Source organism: Mytilus edulis, chromosome 2 (genome assembly GCF_963676685.1).
Source record: "Mytilus edulis chromosome 2, xbMytEdul2.2, whole genome shotgun sequence".
NCBI classification, from domain to species: Eukaryota; Metazoa; Mollusca; class Bivalvia; order Mytilida; family Mytilidae; genus Mytilus; species Mytilus edulis.
Genome location: NC_092345.1, coordinates 11348528 through 11368915, shown reverse-complemented (window position 1 = coordinate 11368915; position 20388 = coordinate 11348528). Strand labels below are relative to the sequence as shown.

Sequence of the window (20388 nt, the reverse complement as noted above, 5' to 3'; positions counted from 1 at the left end):
AGTATACCGCTGTTCAAAACTCATAAATCCATAGAAAAAAACAAATCCGGGTTACAAACTAACTGAGGGAAACACATTACTTATAACAGGAAAACAACGACACAACATTAAAATGTAGCACACAAAGAAACGAGCTATAAGCATTAGACAAAATCCGATGAGAATAACAAATACAACATATATATATAACATCAAAACTAAATACATGAATTTGGGATAGAAAAGAACCGTGACACGTCTTATAATAATGTGAATTCACACTCAAATAGAAAAGTACCATGAAACGTCTAAAGTTAACAATTTTATGAGTGCAATGATCAATAAAAAAATTGTGCAAAAATAAAAACAAATATACACATTTACATATATTTACATATACTGACTTTGAATTCGTATTTTAAACAAACACTGTTTGGCAAACTGATTATTGGTACATTTATAAAACAAGAAAATGTTATAAATAGAATGCCATTTATTACAAATTAATAGAATATTAGCATATACAAAAAAAAGATATATATATATTATACTTAACATGAAAATTTACATTTACATATAAAAATTTAGCCAAAATGTCAAATTGCCATTAGCCAAAATGTAGCATATTTTTAGACCAGATTATTACACCAATTACCCCAAACTTCTTGAACTTGCAAAAAAAGTTTTATATATTACAAAGAAAAATTGATTCAAAATCGATTAACATTTCCTGGAATTTTGTATATGGATTCCTGAATTCAATATGAAATTTATGAATAATATAATTACAGATAATAAAGCATGATAATATCAACACATTCATGTGAAATGTTTTATTTATAGATATGTATACTAGTAAACATACAGCAACAAGGAAATTAAATACAGGTTCTTAACACCGGAACTGTGTAGTCAGCCACTATTTACTCAGACTTTAATTGTTTTTATTCACGAAAATGGGTAAGTTCTGACTTTCTATCATCAGAGATTTCCACATTGTATGAATAAACTAATGTTTAACCTGTAACTATATGGTAAACGAAATTCGTATTGTTGAAAGTAGAATTTTTTTGTCGAGTAAAAGTCGATATATTAAATATATTTATGTTAACACGTTAAATGACATTAATCTGAAGGTTTCACATATATCGTGATAAATTGTTTTCTTAATATCACCATGGGAAGATATGAGAACTGTAATAAATATAAGCACTACAAAATCGAGATAAAACTTTCGATGACCTCATTCCTATATGCAGGTAGAAACGAAAGTAACTTTGTTACTTCTTGTTAGTATTGGATCATTCGATAGAACTCTTCTAGAATATTCTGCGTACAGCAGCAAGTGTTTCACATGTTTTAGTTTCGATTAGACAATTACAAAATGTTATTACAACAAAAGAAGGGGAAAATATTGTCGTTTTGAATACACATTCTAGCTAGGCCAAGCACACAAGCGATCTTAGAAAGCGATACGATATAAATTGTCGTCAGGTTAGAGAATTTGACAGTTATTTAATTTACTCGTAAGTTTGATTTAATGTTTTGTTTCATCTTATTTTATTTCTTTTATGTGTATGTTGTTTTTTTTCCAGTTTGTCAGAAGTAATTCGTTTGATTTTTTTAAAGTCATATATAAATTCCGAAAGCACAGTCCTGAGCTGAATAAGGACATGCACTTCAATTGTTTGCTATACTGTTCTTTAATTTGTAACTTATTTAATGCGCAATACAACATGTGTTACAATATATTGTAGTAGTGTCCCTCTATTCTTATTTTCTACAAAGTTTTGTGTTGTCTCTGTATTTGTTTGTTTTGTTTGCAAGTCTAGGATTTTGGAGCAATCTTTCGTTGGTGCATGGTTGGTGTGTTCTATTGTACGTACTGCATGTTTAATATTTTTGGTGATTCCATTTATCTTCATTATGATTCAATGATAATCAATAAGATTACATATTTCTATAGAAATACTTTCTGGTATGTTTAAAATAATATTCACACAGTACATCAATCAAAATGAGAATACTTTTTAACGTGTTCCGCTACAAATGTGATTTAAAGAGATGTTTACCAAATAGGAAAATAACTTACTATTTCAAAAAAGACTAGATTCTTTATATTTTATTGTAGAATGATGCATTGATCTAATGGCTTTTCGCATGTTTCATGTCGATGATGATTTTGAAAAACGGGTTCTTCAGAATGAAATTGCTGCTTCTGCATACGAAGCTGCTCAGAGACCTTTAACCGAAAGTGTCAGGAGAAATCCTGATGCTGCTTTGGCATTAAGACTTCAAAAAAGAGAAGTCCAGACACCGTTACCTCCAGATATTGACGAAGACCACAGTGCAGTTATTGCATTGCAGTTGCAAGAACAAGAACATCTCGAGCAAGAGCTCCACGATAGAGAGGTTGCCCAAAGATTAGCAGGAGGTGATGGGAATGGATGGCAAAGGCAAAATGAGGATGGACGAGTTCCGCAGCTAAATGAGGCATTACACAGCATGCATGGACTTAGGCCAAGTAATCAGGTAAAACAATTACTAGTAAATTGAGCACTTATTACTTAATTGTATTACAGAAGTTGTAAAGTATGCGAGATATATATAACACTCTGACATCTTATATACAACTGATCTTGAAAATAAATGAGAAATGTTATTATTAGAACAGCTATTTGTCCGAAAAAATATCCTTGCATTTGTTATTTCTCGCCCTAAATTCTATTTTAATGCCGTAAATAGGACTTCAACATTAAAATGTATACACGTGAAAGTTGGGAGGGTTCTCACATTGTTCAACAGCAATAGCTACAGGGTTTATTTACCAATTTAGTTGAAGTGGTATTTCTTTCACTGGTCTGACGATTTTTAAATGGTTATTCGCCTCTCACTAGTTCATGCAGCCTGTTATTACTGATGGTCAGTTTAGTGGTAGCTGGTCTGGGCACGTTTTATTTAATCAATATATTACTTTTATGGCATACGGTTCAAATAAGCAAAACGGGACGGAGAAGGGACACAGGGGAAACTTGTTTAACCCTGCAACATTTTGTGTTTGTTCCAAGTCATGCTATCTTTACCATGCTTTGTGTCTGTAATTGTTTGTTTTGCTTGTAAGTCTTTTACACGTCTAATGTATCAAATTAAAAGCCTGGTACCTTTGATATCTATTTACCACTGGGTCGATGTCAATGCTAGTGGACGTTTTGTTCCCGGGTGTATTACGAGCCTAGTAGTCAGTACTTTGGTGTTGACATGAATATCAATTATATGGTCATTTTTATAATTTACTGTGAACAAAATTATAAATTATTCGAAATACTGAGGATTTTCTTATCCCAGGTATAGATCACCTTAGCCGTATTAGGCACAACTTTTTTTGGAGTTTTGGGTTCTAAATGCTCTTCAACTTTATACTTGTTTGGCTTTCTAACTATTTTTATCTGAGCGTCACTGATGAGTCTTGTGAGTAGACAAAACGCACGCCTGGCCTACCAAATATAAGCCTGATACTTTTGTTCAGTATTTACTGGTGTGTGTGTTGAACTGTTTAATGTTTTTGGTAATTCCATTTATCGTTTTTCATTATTTTTATTGGATATTGCCATTTCTCTGCATTGGATCTTTGATTTTTATAAGTGTAAACAATTATTTAAAAAAAAATAATTATGTGTACCCTTTTGGGTTCGCCAACATGAAATGATCACTTCTGTATGTTAATTATTCATTACTTTATTCTTATATCTAAAATCATGATAAGTGAGAACCTCTAAACCAACCTATCATGGGAACTTGACTTTTATATACTGTCTTTCAGATATGAAATTACATTAATTTTGATATTGACGTCAAGTTGGTTACTTATTCCCTATTCCCTATTCGTTACCTATTCCCTATTCCCTATTCGTTACCTATTCGTTACCTATTCCCTATTCCCTATTCGTAACCTATTCGTTACCTATTCCCTATTCCCTATTCGTTACCTATTCGTTACCTATTCCCTATTCTCTATTCGTTACCTATTCGTTACCTATTCCATATTCCCTATTCGTTACCTATTCCATATTCCCTATTCGTTACCTATTCCCTATTCCCTATTCGTTACCTATTCGTTACTTATTCCCTATTCCCTATCGTTACCTATTCGTTACTTATTCCCTATTCCTCATTCGTTACTTATTCGATTTTTAATATCCTTTCCCCTTTTTAATTGTTTATACTCTTATATCTGGTAATAGTTCTAAATTTGTTGAGGTAAAATGATCTTTTTATGACCTATTTATACGTGTTTGTGCTCAACCGATCCTTTTACTTTATGTTCGATACTCATTTGTTCCTTATTTGATTTTTATACGTTCTACCTTTTAACTGCTTTATGTCCGTATGTTTGAAGATGGATCTTGGTTCGAAGCGATGAAATCACCGTGTTAGCGCTTGTATAAAAAAGAAGATGTGGTATGATTGCCAATGAGACAACACCCCACAATAGATCAAAATGACACAGAAATTATCAACTATAGGTCACTGTACGGCCTTCAACAATGAGCATAGCCCAAACCGTGTAGTCACCTATAAAAGGTCCAGACATGACAATCCCAAACAATTCAAACAACAAAACTAACGGCCGTATTTCATATACAAAAAAATAAACGGAAAACAAATATGTAACACAAAAACAAACGATAACTACTTAATTTCAGGCTCTTGTCTAGGGACAGGCACATACTAACATATTGTGGTGGGGTTAAACATGTTAGCAGGGTGTACATCGTTTCGGAGCATGCTATTACCTTGTTTAATTTGTTCCATCAGTCGCTTATAATTCGCTTATAATACGTGTATCATACGTTGCACCTTTTAAAACATGATTTTCAATTGTTTTGTTGTCTCTGGTGGTAGATTTTGGTTCTTAGAGGTGATATAACTCTATAAGCGCATATGTACCCGTTCCAGCGCTCGGATAATACCCTGTTAAATATTCGTTACTTATTCGCTTTTAATACGTTTGTTGTACGTTGCACCTTTTAGAAAAGGATTTTCAATTGTGTTCATATCTCTGTTGGTAATAACGGGTTCTTATAGATGAAATAACCCTATTAGCGCGTATGTACCCGTTCCAGCGCTCGGCTAATACCTTGTTACTTATTCTTATTTCAAGGTGCAACGCATAGCACGCGTATTTAAAGCGAATAAGGAACGAATAAGTAACAGGGTATCAGTCGAGCGCTGAAACGGGTAAATATGTTCGATTAGGGTTATTTCACCTCTAAGAACCGACAGTTACCACCAGAGACACAAACATATTTCTTTTTTTTTAAAGTGCAACGCATAACACACGTTTTATAAGCGAATAAGAAACAAATAAGTAACAGGGTATCAGTGTTGCGCTGAAACGAGTACATATGCGCTAATAGGGTTTTTTTCACTTCAGAGAACACATAATTACCGCCAGAGACATGAAAGCAATAGATAATCGATTTATTCCAAGGTGCAACGTATACCACGCGTATTTAAAGCGAATAAGGAACGAATAAGTAACAGGGTATCAGTCGGGCGCTGAAACGGGTACATATATTCTATTAGAGTAATTTCACCTATAATAACCGACAGTTACCACCAGAGACACAAACATATTTCTTTCTTAAAGTGCAACGCATAACACACGTTTTAAAAGCGAATAAGGAACGAATAAGTAACAGGGTATCAGTCGAGCGCTGAAACGGGTACATATGTTCGATTAGGGTTATTTCACCTCTAAGAACCGACAGTTACCCCCAGAGACACAAACATATTTCTTTTTTTTAAAGTGCAACGCATAACACACGTTGAATAGGCGAATAAGAAACGAATAAGGAACAGGGTATCAGTGTTGCGCTGAAACGAGTACATATGCGCCAATAGGTTTTTTTTGTCACTTCAGAGAACACATAATTACCGCCAGAGACATGAAAGCAATAGATAATCGATTTATTCCAAGGTGCAACGTATACCACGCGTATTTAAAGCGAATAAGGAACGAATAAGTAACAGGGTATCAGTCGGGCGCTGAAACGGGTACATACGCGATAATAGGGGTATTTCATCTATAAGAACACATTATTACCAACAGAGATATGAACACAATTGAAAATCCTTTTCTAAAAGGTGCAACGTACAACAAACGTATTAAAAGCGAATAAGTAACGAATATTTAATAGGGTATTATCCGAGCGCTGGAACGGGTACATATGCGCTTATAGAGTTATATTACCTCTAAGAACCCAAATCTACCACCAGAGACAACAAAACAATTGAAAATCATGTTTTAAAAGGTGCAACGTATGATACATGTATTATAAGCGAATTATAAGCGACTGATGGAACGAATTAAACAAGGTAATAGTATGCTCCGAAACGATGTACACCCTTGCTAACATGTTACCCCACCACAATATGTTAGTATGTACCTGTCCCTAGACAAGAGCCTGAAATTAAGTAGTTATCGTTTGTTTTTGTGTTACATATTTGTTTTCCGTTTATTTTTTTGTATATGAAAAACGGCCGTTAGTTTTATTGTTTGAATTGTTTGAGATTGTCATGTCTGGACCTTTTATAGGTGACTACACGGTTTGGGCTATGCTCATTGTTGAAGGCCGTACAGTGACCTATAGTTGATAATTTCTGTGTCATTTTGGTCTATTGTGGGGTGTTGTCTCATTGGCAATCATACCACATCTTCTTTTTTATACAAGCGCTAACACGGTGATTTCATCGCTTCGAACCAAGATCCATCTTCAAACATACGGACATAAAGCAGTTAAAAGGTAGAACGCATAAAAATCAAATAAGGAACAAATGAGTATCGAACATAAAGTAAAAGGATCGGTTGAGCACAAACACATATAAATAGGTCTAAAAGATCATTTTACCTCAACAAATTTAGAACTATAACCAGATATAAGAGTATAAACAATTAAAAAGGGAGAAGGATATTAAAAATCGAATAAGTAACGAATAAGGAATAGGGAATAAGTAACGAATAGGTAACGATAGGGAATAGGGAATAAGAAACGAATAGGTAACGAATAGGGAATAGGGAATAGGTAACGAATAGGTAACGAATAGGGAATAGGAAATAGGTAACGAATAGGTAACGAATAGGGAATAGGGAATAGGTAACAAATAGGGAATAGGGAATAGGTTACGAATAGGGAATAAGGAATAAGTAACCAACTTGACGTCCATAATTTTGATACTAGACGCATATGATCAGAGATTTTTAAAACAACAAGTGTGTGATTTGTAGTATGTCGTTAAAATCCTTTGTAACAGCAGAGTGTATGGCTAATAAAAAATGCAGGTTGACAAGAGAAACATTTCTCAAAGAATATTATTAAGACACTTAAATTATTCAGATTCGACTGCATTCATCAATTTCTATATTGAAACACTTACAACGGGAACGCCTTCGGGTCTATACTTCTTTTAAGAGTTTCATTTAATCAAAACCAGAGCTGTCTCATACAATAAAAAAACTCATCATAGATACCAGGATTGAAATTTTATATTTACGCCAGACGCGCGTTTGGTCTACAAAAGACTCGTCAGTGACCTCGAATAAAAAGATGTTAAAATGCCAAATAATGTACGAAGTTGAAGAGCATTGATGACCAAATATTCCTAAAAATTTTGCCAAATACAGCTAAGGTAAACATAGTCCGACAGAAGTAAGGTTTACCTCTTTAATTAGACAACGAATTATAGGAAGTGAACACTATCCTAATATGTATAAACTGAACCTTGTCTAAAACGAAAATCTGTCTAATCCGAACACTATCTAACAGGAAACATGTATAAACGAAGCCTTATCTTGAACTGAAATATGTCAAAACGGCGAACCCTATCAAAACAAGACTAAACTAAATACTCACTATAAAATAAAAACATTGAAACCGAACAGCTTTTGAATCTTTTTACAATCTTCATGTTCAATGTGATTCGGTTAAGACTGGTGCAATTTCATGTTTCAAATAAGTTTAAAAAAAAGAAGGTAATAATTGCATATTTTTATGTTCAACAGATGAACTTCGGCAGATCAGTTCGAGGGCCATCTATGATGGGAACACTTCCATCCAGTCCAGGGCTACATGTGTTCGGTCCCGGCACATTAATAGACAGCAGTTCAGACGAAACAGGTATATGATGCAGAAAAAAGATATTGCATCACTTTGTGAATATTGTTACAAAGATTTGTCAACATCCAAAACTAAAGTTGTCCAAGTAGAAGTAGACAAGAAAAAGTCACAGAAAGGCACAATATGATTAAGTTATTATATCTACAGCCATTGTCGCCCACTCATCGAAGTTAAAACAAAATTACCGAAAGCATAGATGCAGTTCGAATTAGATAGCAAAGGAGTAAATAAAGCAATTATCAAAACAGAAAAAAACCAACAAAACACCAAATACACAAAAATAAAGATTGGACAACGTTACCACTGGCGGATCTAGAAATTTTCGCGCACTGACTGCGCGAAGAGGGGGCCCACTCCAGTTACGCTTCAGTGATTTTCTATATAAGCAACCAATTTTTTTCCCAAAAAGGGGGGACCCGGGCCCCCTGGCCCCCTCTAAATCCGCCTCTGGTTACTGACCCCGTAAAAAACTAAGACGCCTCGAAAGTGTAAATTGATATGAAGCTATATTAACGAAGTTACTAACAAGAAAAAACAAACATCAGATTCTGATGCCAAATAAATGTTTTTTTGGGAACATTCGAAAACAATATACGAAGGGATGGTTCGCTTTTGGGATGTGGGATTTAGTGGGTAACAAAATGTGTTATGTGGTATATGGTGTGTAAAACAAGTGGTATGTAAAGAGTAAAGAGTGGGACTTGGAAAAAAAAGGAAATTGAGCGAAAATGTTTTATGATATTATTTATTCTAACTTTTATAGTAGGACCGATATTTTCAAGATCTCTTAAAGAGTAAGAAGAGTAAGCATAATTTCCACTCGCCTTTGTGAGTATAATATTGCTGCTTATTTGAAATTTTAAAATATGTCCTCCAACTTTTGACCTACATGATTTATAATGTGTTGGTCATATTATCATAAGTATGCAACGTTTAAGCATTTTTTATGATGAATTTCACCCTCAAAAACCAAGTTTTTTCCCCTTATAGAAATAGACGGTGAGCCCTCCATACTGCCCCAACCAAGACCTAGACTGCAACACCATAGAAGAGGATCGGACGAAAACCCATTCCAGAGGAATATTCGGACAGACGAAAACAACCAGAGAACAGATGTTGAGCCCTCCATACTTCCCCAACCAAGACCTAGACTGCTATATAATAGAAGAGGACCGGATCCAAACCGATTCCAGAGGGCAGATGAAAACGGTCATAGACCGGATATACAGCCTTTGCCAGGCATGTTTCGGTTAAGAGGAAATAGAGATAATGTGCCGGATTTTAACCAAGAGCAGCGACACGACATAGTGCAACCCCCAATTCAGAGGAATGTATGTATATATATATATATAGGTCAAGGAGACAGAGCTCATTTATTATATAATAATTATTATATAAATAATGATTGAAACATATAAGTGTTCAAAAAGTTGTTAGATTACTTAAACATAAAGTCAAGCCTTTTCAAAATGATGTCTATAGTTGATACTGTGTGTTATTCTACTCTCCCATTTTAGGGAAGGGTTGAGCGCTCACAATGACGTTTAATCCCGCAACATATGAACGCGTCTGACGGCAGTCAGGAGCCTTTAAATCAGTGGTTGTCTTTGGTTGAAGTCTTTCATATTTATTTTTTCCGTTTATAAGTATAAATTAAGCCGTAGGTAATCTATTTTGAATTGTGTCACATTTTTATCATGTTAGGACCTTTTATAGTTTTTTATACGGGTTTTCGATTTGCTCATTGCTGAAAGCCATAAAATGACATAATTATTAAGGCTTACATCCTCAAAATTTGGTCTTTTGTGGATAGTTGTTTCTTTTAAAATCATACCACAATTCTTTATTGTTTATTTTTGGGATTTTGACTACAAGTACATTCAATGGAAAGCATGGACAAACCTTTCGAAGGACTTATAATTATTTTGCTTACGAGATACTTTATTTAAGATTCGAACTTTGTAAACGAAACGCGAATCTGACGTACAAAATTTTAATCCTGGTATACTTGTATCTACGATGAGTTTCTTTAGCAGGAACTTCAAAACCATGTCTACAGACAAAACGCGAAGTAAATAAAATTTTGAGTATTGCTGTTACTCAATATGATAATACTAACGGAAAGACATAACTTAAAAAAGAGCTTGGAGAGCTGATAGAACCACAAAAATGACAAAATGTATAGCCGAATACCTAGCCATAAACTAAAAGGGCAACAATTCATTGATTTTAAAGTTACATATTTTTTTTTATTATAGCCACACAATCTACTACCTTCTGGAGGATTAAGAGCAAGGTTAATGGACTTTGGTGGTTATCACAGGAATCCCATTCAGAACCGTGATAACATGAGCCGTTTTACGAGTGATGATATAGATGTTGATGATTATGAGGTAAATTTACAAACTTGCAACAGATTTGTAGGATAAGTAAAATCACTTAAATACCGAACTCTGAGGATAATTTAAAACGGAAAGTCCCTTATCAAACGGCAAAATTAAAAGCTCAAACACATCAAACGAATGGATAACAATTGTCATATTTTTGACTTACACAGAATTCTTTAAAATATAACTTTTATATACATTTCAACAACACAGATAGCTCTCCAATATTCCAATGATTTGTGTTCAAGTTCTATGCACAGTCCGTATCTTGTAATTATTACACAGTTCTATTGTATAACAATGGTTATAACACTGCTAGTTGTATTTACCGTCTCCCTGGATACGGTAGATGTAGTAGTCAAACGAAGCACAGCTTGTCCACTGACTGAGGGCTTAGTTTTTTTGTAGCTGTATGACATGCCTACACAAAGGTTGGTGTAGTGTTTCTCTTTTAAGCAAAAATCTTAACACGTACATTGTATATAGAATTACACAGTTTTTGTTTAAGGACTTTGCTTTCATATGTAAGAACCTGATAAATGAATTTTCTGGACAAGAAAAAAAGTATAAAAAAATACAGAACTCCAATGTGAATTCAAAAAGGCGAAAGTCCACAAAACCTGAAAAACAAACGTTAGACTAACAACCAACGGAATAAATGGAAATAAACTTTCATATTCCTGATTCGGTACCTGTGTTTTCGAAGAAAAAAGTGGATTAAACCTAGATTTCTAGCTAGCCAAATCTTCCACTTGTATTACAGTTGTTTATAGTCCAGTTATTTTGATAACATTGGGTGCGCAACCCTAACAGACATTATTGGTTAATATGACAATAGTTTGGCTCCTGTAGCCAAATCAGTGTACACATACAGCACAGACATACAACACAACTGAATTTAAAAAATGAACTAAAAACAAATTAATTTGAGAAAGACACAATTATTTTTATTTAAGATGATAAATAAATGGATTGGTAGAAAAAACTAGTCTTATAAAGCATCTGTAGTACCAGCTTTTTTATACTTTCGAATTAAGTTTATCTGCAGAGTATTTGTCCAAGCCATTGAACCACATACGGGACGAAGAAGCTTAATCTTTGGAGTTTTAAATTAAAAAAAAATCAATTGATATTTACAGGCCTTATGGGAATTACAAGAAAGAAACGGCGATGTGCGTAGTAAAGGACTGACGGGAGAACAAATAGGACGAATACCTTGTCACAAATTCAAATCTACACCAGGACTAAATAAAACTTTCAAAAGTGATAAAAATTCATGTAGTATATGCCTAAATGAATACAAAGATGGAGAAAGTATAAAAACGTTGCCGTGTTTCCATTCGTATCATAAAACATGCATAGATAAATGGTTAAAGGTGAGAAAAATTTGATTTGTCTTAAAAGTTTTAAACAGTATTTCTTAAAATAGGAAAAAACAAATCACAGCACTAAAACAAAATGTACAGACCTTCATTTCTTCATATAAGGAGATTAAACTCTTAATCAACAGTATGCGACATGTTTTAAATATATTAAAAGAGATGATTTATTTTCATTCTTATGTAGCAACATGCAGCAAATATTTATATGAGTTCTAGTGTACATTATATTTTACCCAACTAATACGTATTAGCCACGATATGTACTAGGTCAATTATACGAATATACGGCAGTTGTTTTTCACTCGTTCCGTCAGTTTCTATGGACTTCCTCTTTTTCCTTGTCACTAGGATTTTTGTTAATTTTTTTCTTTTTCCTCATTAATGCATTTTCACTGGAGGTCAACATGTTATGAGCAACACATGTCGACTTGTGCTCTTTATAGAATAGGAACTGCCTACCCTTCAGGGGCATGTTGCTCAATCTTCACTTTTCAAATCTGTAATTTTTTGGCGGATATTCGTGTCTTCTCGTCTATCTTCTTTTTAATTATTGATCCTGGTAATATTTTGAAAGAGTTATCTTGCAAGTAGTTTAAGAACTTCTCGTTGGTTAAAAAGAAAAAGTGGATGTCTACGGCTACATCAGATTGGTTGTAATTTTAGAGAATGCAGAATTATATGTTTGGTCAAAAGTTACAATTGTATATGTAATAATGTATATTGACTAAGGAGGTTCATATATTCGCTGTGAAAACTTGAATTATAATTCCTTGTATTAACTAAACTTACAATTCCCTGTATGAACTGCCAGTTTCATGTCTTGACTTAACTTACCTCTGTTGAAAATTTAGCTTACAATTCCCTTTGTTAACTAAACTAACAATTTGATTACTTCGCATTTACTTTACTTACAATTCCCTAAATTATTTTGAATTAAAATTTCCGGCATTAACTTTTGAACTTCTTTTTAAGAATATATATATATTTTTATTTTCAGAGTCAAGCTGTGTGTCCGGTTTGCAGAGGGAATATCAAAACAAATTAATGAATAATATTTGTTATTATTTATCATTCTTTGGTTGTTCTTGGATTATGTATTATGCACTTTATTCCTTTTTTTCGCAACTTCCTTTTTTTCTTGTTAAAATTAATATACAATCCGAAACTGTCAATACTCACTTTGTGAAGCTTTAGCACTCAAAACTTTTTTTCTTCGGAAAGTTTGCATATTTTGCTTTTAGAAAGTGATTTAAAATGAAAGTAAAAACCAATACCACATCTATCGTTTTTCGTTTAATTGTATTCTTATTGTTGGTTACGTCATATAATATTCTAATGTTATTTTCTAGTCCAATTATACTGATGCCCATGTAGGCTAGCTATCACATAAAAGATAAAAACATCTTCTTCTGTTTTGTACGTATATGTTATTCGCATGTCGTTTGTATTTTCATTTATTATTTTTGTATGGTGATTACCTATAAATAAAGGCTACTGTAGTATACCGCTGTTCTACAGTCATAAATCGATTGAGAGAAAAACAAATCCAGTTTACAAACTAAAACTGAGGGAGACGCATCAAATATAAGAGGAAATCAACGAAACAACAGAAACACTAAAATGCAACATAAAACCAAACGACAATGCAACACACTCAGAAACGAACTAAAATATAACAATTATCTATTTTCCTGACTTTATACAGGGCATTTTAAGAAAAAAATGTTGGGTTGAACCTGGTTTTGTGGCTAGCCAAACCACCAGCTTTAATGGCAATGATAAATATAACACTAAAATAACTACATCACTCAAGTAAATTTCTAAATTGAAAAAAAGGATATAGTTCAAGATTAGGTTTGCAATAATGATTATTGATGTATTTAATAACAATAAAAATCACAATAGTATTATAATATAACTATGTACATATAAAAGGTAATTTATTGCTTATTATTAGAAAATCAAATTATCTCGTACCGACTCTATCCCTGGTTCACTTTTACTAGTCAGCACTCTAACCGACGGAGACCTAGGTAAACACGTATTTAATTATATAAACCGCTTATTGCTTAATACTAAGGAGGAGTAGTCCTGTCACACATATTTTATTGCAAGATTCAAATGACTAGCACAACACATTTTCTGGCTACAAATATATTCTGGAAATTCCTTGTATACACCGTGCGTATTTTAGATGGGCGCAAAATGTAACATGTGAACGTGATTCTCACTAGAAAATCACATTTTCTCCTGTGGGATTTTAATTCGGGACCTCTGTTACAATCCAGCGCATTAACGGATTCTTCACTAGCTCAACCGTCGTCGGCTGGCCTAGTATCTAGTTATCAAGGGAAGATATGCCGTAACAAATGAAATGGCACGAAACCTATAAACTTTGCTTGACTTTAATAACTTCAACATGTTTTAAAAAGTTACTTTACGTTCATACGTTTAATTTCAGAATCTCCTCTTATGTGCTCATTATTCATTAAATGATTTACACTTGATTCCATATTTAAACGCAAATTCTCCGAATAGGTTGTGTAGCGAATCGGTTTTGTAGATTGAAAGAGCCGAGCATAAAAGGATGTCAATGTTTGAATAAAGATAGACAATATGTTATCTGTGTGTTATCATAACTGTTTCAATTCGCGGAATACTGGGCAAATTGTAGTCAAGGACTGTGACTTCAGACATAACATTACATTTAATTTGTTTCAGACAGTTGTGCTAAATGGTCCTTAATACATATTTCAAAAAGTATTAATAGAAAATTCAATATCGTGAATACATCTTTAATCTCAATACTTTAAAAAAAAAAAAGAAAAAAAAAAAGGTACAAGACTACAGTTTTTGCAATAGTATCCATTTATCCTACTACTTCTGGGCAGTAACGTGCTTGTCTGAAAAAAGAAATGAAAAGTGTTGTAGTTCATGAATATATGTGTGGTGAACTTTTATATTTGCTACACCGTGTGGTTTTAAAATTTATTTTTTTTAACGATTTTTGATTGTTCATATACACCGTGCATTAAATTGAATATAAATCATAGATTTAAATCCAATCCTCTTGTCGACACGGCTTCAAAGATAAAAGCAATATCATCAATATAATTAACGTTTTAATTGACAATTTTTGTAAAGAATGTTTTTCTGTATTAATTTTTTTTATGAAATGTTTAATTGCGACTAACCCATGTATAGATTTCCTAAGCATTATAGGGCCTATTTGCTTTTGATAATTTTGGCTATTAATGGATGGTCATATTTGGTGCGGCCTTCGAACTGTTTTGATTCGAGCGTCACTTGTGAGTTTTTTGTTTTTTCCTCAAGTGTATTAATTTATTAATTGTGGCATCAATAACGACTTTATCCAGCTTTATTTCAAACAGATTAATAATATGGATTAATTATAGTTTGTTACCCCGATTTTGTTTTTTGTCCATAGATTTATGAGTTTTGAACAGCGGTATACTACTGTTGCCTTTATTTATGGAACCCTTTCTACAACTATTTCAATCAACAGATTTCATAAAATATTAAAAAGAAATGTTTTGTGAAATAAATTTGAGGCAATAATAACATATCAATTCAAGTGTTATTGGTTAATTGTAATGATACATAATAATTATAATATAATTTTTCATTTCCTAATATATTCTTAAGATAAAATGAATTTTAGGAGGCGTCGATTGTAACATCTGAAGTTCATAGATGTTGGTTTATTTTTCTCATAACGATTTTTTCGTTGGGTTTAAAATCAAGCATCAAATAATCATATATACTCTTATCTTACCCTTTCTCGCAAATGAAATACTCATTCTGTGTACACACATAATCATTCCATTTGAACCCTTCATTAGAGTTTATATGGATGCAGTTTTCTTTTCGGGCAAGGTCATTTGGTTCAGGTTTAGCCCAGTTAAATAATGTGATCTTTTGACCACTGCCGTTCCAATACCAATTGCCATCGGTCCGGTTTTTCACCCCTCCGGTCCAGTATCCTTTATTGGAAGAGAAATGTATTTAACAGTTATCTGTATCCGACAATCGATTATCAACATAGGGATTGGGTGGAAATAGAACTTAATAAACTCATCATAGATACCAGGATGGAAATTTTGGTGTCCGCTACAAAAAAACTCATCAGTGACGCTCGAATAAAAACAAATGCCAAAAAGGCCAAATACAGTACGAAGTTGAAGAGCATTGAGGACCAAAAATTCATACAAGTTTTTCCAAATACAACTTAGGTAATCTAGTCCTGATGTAGACAAGCCTTAGTATTTAAAAAAAATCTACATTTTATAATTATGAACATATCAATAATAACTAAAGTCAACATAGTAGTGCTCACTTCTTGGCTGGTGATACCCCAGCATTTGCATTGCGCTCAATGACCGGATTGAACAAATCAAGGATCTCTTTATTGTAAAACTGAATTGCACTAACTACATGCATAGAACTATTTAAATTTCAGTTCTTAAATTTGTATTTCTTATTTGATAGAAAAACGTTGAATAACGTAGTTGCTGCACAATATTTTCTCCAATTTTGTTTTTCTCCTTTCCAAACGTGCACATGTATAAATTTATATATATATATTATAATTATTATAATATATATTTTACCATATATGTAATCCCCTTGTGTTGTACTGTTTGGATGATAGTAGTGTTTCGACATCTGTTCTATGTAATTGTTTTCATCTGTGGTTGTTAATTCAGCCAAGTAACCTCCAAATTCTTGACAATAGTTCTAAACACCATGAAATATATTTATTTAAATGTTCGAACTAAATGAGTCAAGGTCAATTCGCCCTGAATATTTCATACCAGGACTGTCTTCAAAAGGTATTTCAATAATATTCTGACGTTCGCATGCAGTGTGAACGTTTCTATTCTTCTTTTTTTGGGGAACCAGTGCCAGATAAGGTTTTTTTTTATTATCATCGTTCAAAATTTGAATTCGACAAGATGATTCAAAACCGGAAATTTATTGCAAATGAAATGGCTTTTGTTATCAAATTAAAATTGTACTGGAGGTCAAAAGTGTAAACCCGCTGGATTTGTTTGCACATGTTCTAATTCAGAAGCCGGTTGTTCAGGGTGTGTTGTTTGTTGATGTGGTTCATGAGTGTTTTTTGTTTCTTTTTTTAATAGTATAGGCCGTTGATATTCCTGTTTGAATTGTTTTATAACAGTCATTATGGGGCCTTTATAGCTTGCTGTTTGGTGTGAGCCAAGGCTCAAATCACCGTAAAGAAAAGTAATGTTAATATTCATCAATGTCTTAAAAACTTCTTGATTTTGACATGCAAAGGAAAGCAATAAAATTTGCCCTATCTCTGTTAATAACCTTTATATAACTTAAAAAACTTGACTTGATTAGAATCGGCAAACAAGTATTCAATACTTACTAACATTCTATTTACAAAATAACTACATATTGAATTACTGCAATGAAAGCTCATTGAAGACGTGTCAAATCAGATGAATTAAGTGAGGTTATACAGATATTAAAATAATTAAAAATGCGTTAACAGTAAAGCTTTTGTTTAAATGTAAATTTATACAATGGTTCATATTTTATCCTCTCAAAAAGAATTGTGACATGTTGTATAGACAGGCACATTAAAGTCATGCACAAGCTCCGTACGTCAGACGAACGTTTACTCTACATAAGATTAAAAACAAAATGTGCTAAATCAACCTATATTCATCGTTTTCTGTGGTACAAATATCTTGTGCTCCAAATGAATTTAACATTTCATTACTTGCAATTAACAGGAAATGTCTAGTAAAAAAAATGTGTATTCCGTATCATTCGGAACGTCCACCAGTAGTTGTATTCAACCAATGTTTGAAAAAAAGCTTCAAAGATAACAGTCTTAATGCACATTTTATAGATTACATTATGGAATGAATATTGTTTTACTCGTATGTATTTCTTTTCTAACCTTTTGGTGTCCATTTTGCTGTACTTGATGTTCAAGTTTGCAGTAACGTCCGGTCAGAATCGGAACGTTGAATCCTATGCCTCGTGAAAAGAGATTGCCACGCTGTTTGCACGTTAAGAACCCTTACAAGGTATCTTGCAAGCAATCAACATTTAAAGCTTAAACTTTTTTTTTTTTGTGTTAAAACCTTCCATATAAAATCCCTACAACAATTTTGTTGTTTCCGTATACTAGTGATTCAATTTTCATAAGTTTACCTGTGCGACATCCCATGGAAGGGTATCGTTACTGAAGAAATAACAGTTGTCATCATGGTGTTCCCAGTCCGGTGGACACACTAGGCCTGCAACAATTAATATAACAGTACGAAAATTATAAAGTAACCACAATAAGAAAAAAAAAATATGACTGATTGATTTAGTCTTAGATGAATGTTTTTTTTTAACAGTTTTGGTATTGGCTTTCATCTAGCTATCAGTAGCTGCGAGTACTCTCAGATTTGTACTTTGTGTCTTTTTATTGATCGATGTCAAAGTAATCGTCACGTCCACTCGGTGTTTTTGAAGGATATTTTTTCTATTTGTATTTATCTGACGAGTAACGCCTCTTTCTACTATTTTTATAGTGTTTATTTTTTATGTTGAACTATTTCACCACTGTCCTAGGTTATGGGAGGGCTGGCCCCTTCAAATAAGTTTAACCCCACCACATTCTGTATATGCCTGTCCAAATCAAGGAGCCTTTAAATCATTCCATGTCAATAGACAACTTCGAGTTCGATGCATTTCCGTCAAAAACTCTGGCTTTAGTGAACATCATTCGTGCGTTTAGGGGCATCGTCAGTTCCATTCCAATGTTGAGCGAATGGTTGGAAAACTATAATACTATATTGCACGATTTATTTGGCAAGCTAAATTCTCATAATTGACAATCAGCACTGCTGTCATTAGGGAATTTTGCTTAAGCACCAGTGGCGGATCCAGCCATTTATAAAAAGGGGGGGTCTCAACCCAGAGTGAAAAAAAGGGGGTGGTTTCAACAATATGCTTCCATTTGAATGCATTGATCGTCCAAAAAAATGGGGGTTCCAACCCCCGGACCCTCCGCCTGGATCCACCACTGAGCACCTACGAAACAAAAATTATTTCTAGTTTATCCTGCACAATAACGATCACTTAGACGCTTGATGAACGTTGATAGTGCAGGGATACAGGCGACCCGTCTATCTGGAAAATGACGTCACAACGGCGCGCTTAATTAACCAGTTTTTTCCGGTGACGGATGAACTCGAAAGTGGTTTATTGTTGCAATGTTACATATTTATGTTACTAGTAGTTAATCATTTTTGTACATAAATTAGGCCGTTGGTTTTCTCGTTTTAACTGTTTTACATTTATCATTTCAAGGCCTTTTATATATGCGGAATGGACTTTGGTTTTTGTTCGAGACCGTACGGTCACCTATAGATGTACATTTCTGTGTCATTTGGTCTCGTGTGGAAAGTTGTCTCATTTGCAATTATACCATATCGTCTTTTTTCATATACCACCCTACATTTGTTAGATCGGTAGCATGATATTTGTAATGTAGACTTAATGAGAAGTCAATTGTAAATGCGACAACACCACCATCTAGAAAGTTTTGTTTTGAAAGATTGTTTTAACTTAATAACCCTATCCAACTAATATTTGGGGGGACAGGAGTTTGACATTTTAAAACATACACAGTATGACCTTTTGTTTGTTATACGACAAAAAAACATTAGAAATGAACGCGTAATGAACTTTAATTTGATATTTGACAACCTTACCATCCTGGATGGAAAAGGGGGTTATACAATTTTCATTCATGAGGATCGCTTTTGAATAGAGCTCATATTGAAATTTATTTTTTAGTTACATGACCCCTTTTGGCAAATTCCAAAAATGGCGCAATATCAATTTGATGTATAGAATTTATTAAACTTACAAACTCATTTTAAAACAATTTTAATAATACTTATCACTTTGTTATTAATCAAATATTTTTTGATAATTACCTATGTGACTCAATATTTTTATTACGTAGTAAATTCTAGTAAACATTTAACATGATCATTACCTATTTGACTGAATATTGTTTTTATATTTCACAATAACGTTAGAGATTTAATACTTTTATTTTGTAGATATACAATGTAAACATACCTAAGGTTATGCAAAGTAAAACACCAATGTCCATTTCAATATTTTGGTTTGCCAGTTCCTTATCTTTGTTTGGACAACCTTGCGTGTCTTATATATGCAGGTTTTGCAACAATATCGTCATTGCATAATTGATTAGATAAACTAGACTGTTCATGAACAATTTGATACATACTTCCATAAATTCTAGAAAGTCATTCGAAACTGTTTTCATCCAAAATTTCATCCTTATTATCGCTTCAGTTTTACTTATTTACCTTGGAGTTCGGTATTTCTGGTACTCTTTTTTGAAAGCTGCAACGTCTGGGTTCATTGTGTCGG

General features: G+C 33.2%; 2 protein-coding genes across 5 annotated transcripts; one reads left to right on the top strand and one right to left on the bottom strand.

Moving 5' to 3' along the window:
- The first annotated feature begins 780 nt into the window (after positions 1-780).
- On the top strand, positions 781-13325 carry LOC139510132 (E3 ubiquitin-protein ligase ARK2C-like). 4 transcript variants are annotated; one of them, XM_071296445.1, is made up of 8 exons: positions 821-939; positions 1575-1689; positions 2111-2511; positions 8042-8156; positions 9147-9487; positions 10415-10549; positions 11683-11919; positions 12923-13325. In XM_071296445.1, the coding sequence occupies exons 3-8, from the start codon at positions 2128-2130 to the stop codon at positions 12968-12970; spliced, it is 1260 nt and encodes a 419-aa protein (XP_071152546.1). In that variant the 5' UTR covers positions 821-939; positions 1575-1689; positions 2111-2127; the 3' UTR covers positions 12971-13325. The 4 variants fall into 4 exon arrangements, with proteins under 4 accessions (XP_071152543.1, XP_071152546.1, XP_071152545.1 ...); XM_071296442.1 differs by lacking the exon at positions 1575-1689 and having other exon boundaries at positions 781-939; XM_071296444.1 differs by lacking the exon at positions 1575-1689 and having other exon boundaries at positions 877-1473.
- Positions 13326-14704: 1379 nt separating this feature from the next.
- LOC139510135 (perlucin-like protein) lies at positions 14705-20182 on the bottom strand. Its single transcript, XM_071296447.1, has 5 exons — positions 20071-20182; positions 18142-18227; positions 16557-16683; positions 15722-15929; positions 14705-14828 (listed from the first exon to the last, which is right to left on the bottom strand). The coding sequence occupies exons 1-5, from the start codon at positions 20102-20104 to the stop codon at positions 14795-14797; spliced, it is 489 nt and encodes a 162-aa protein (XP_071152548.1). The 5' UTR covers positions 20105-20182; the 3' UTR covers positions 14705-14794.
- Positions 20183-20388: the final 206 nt, after the last annotated feature.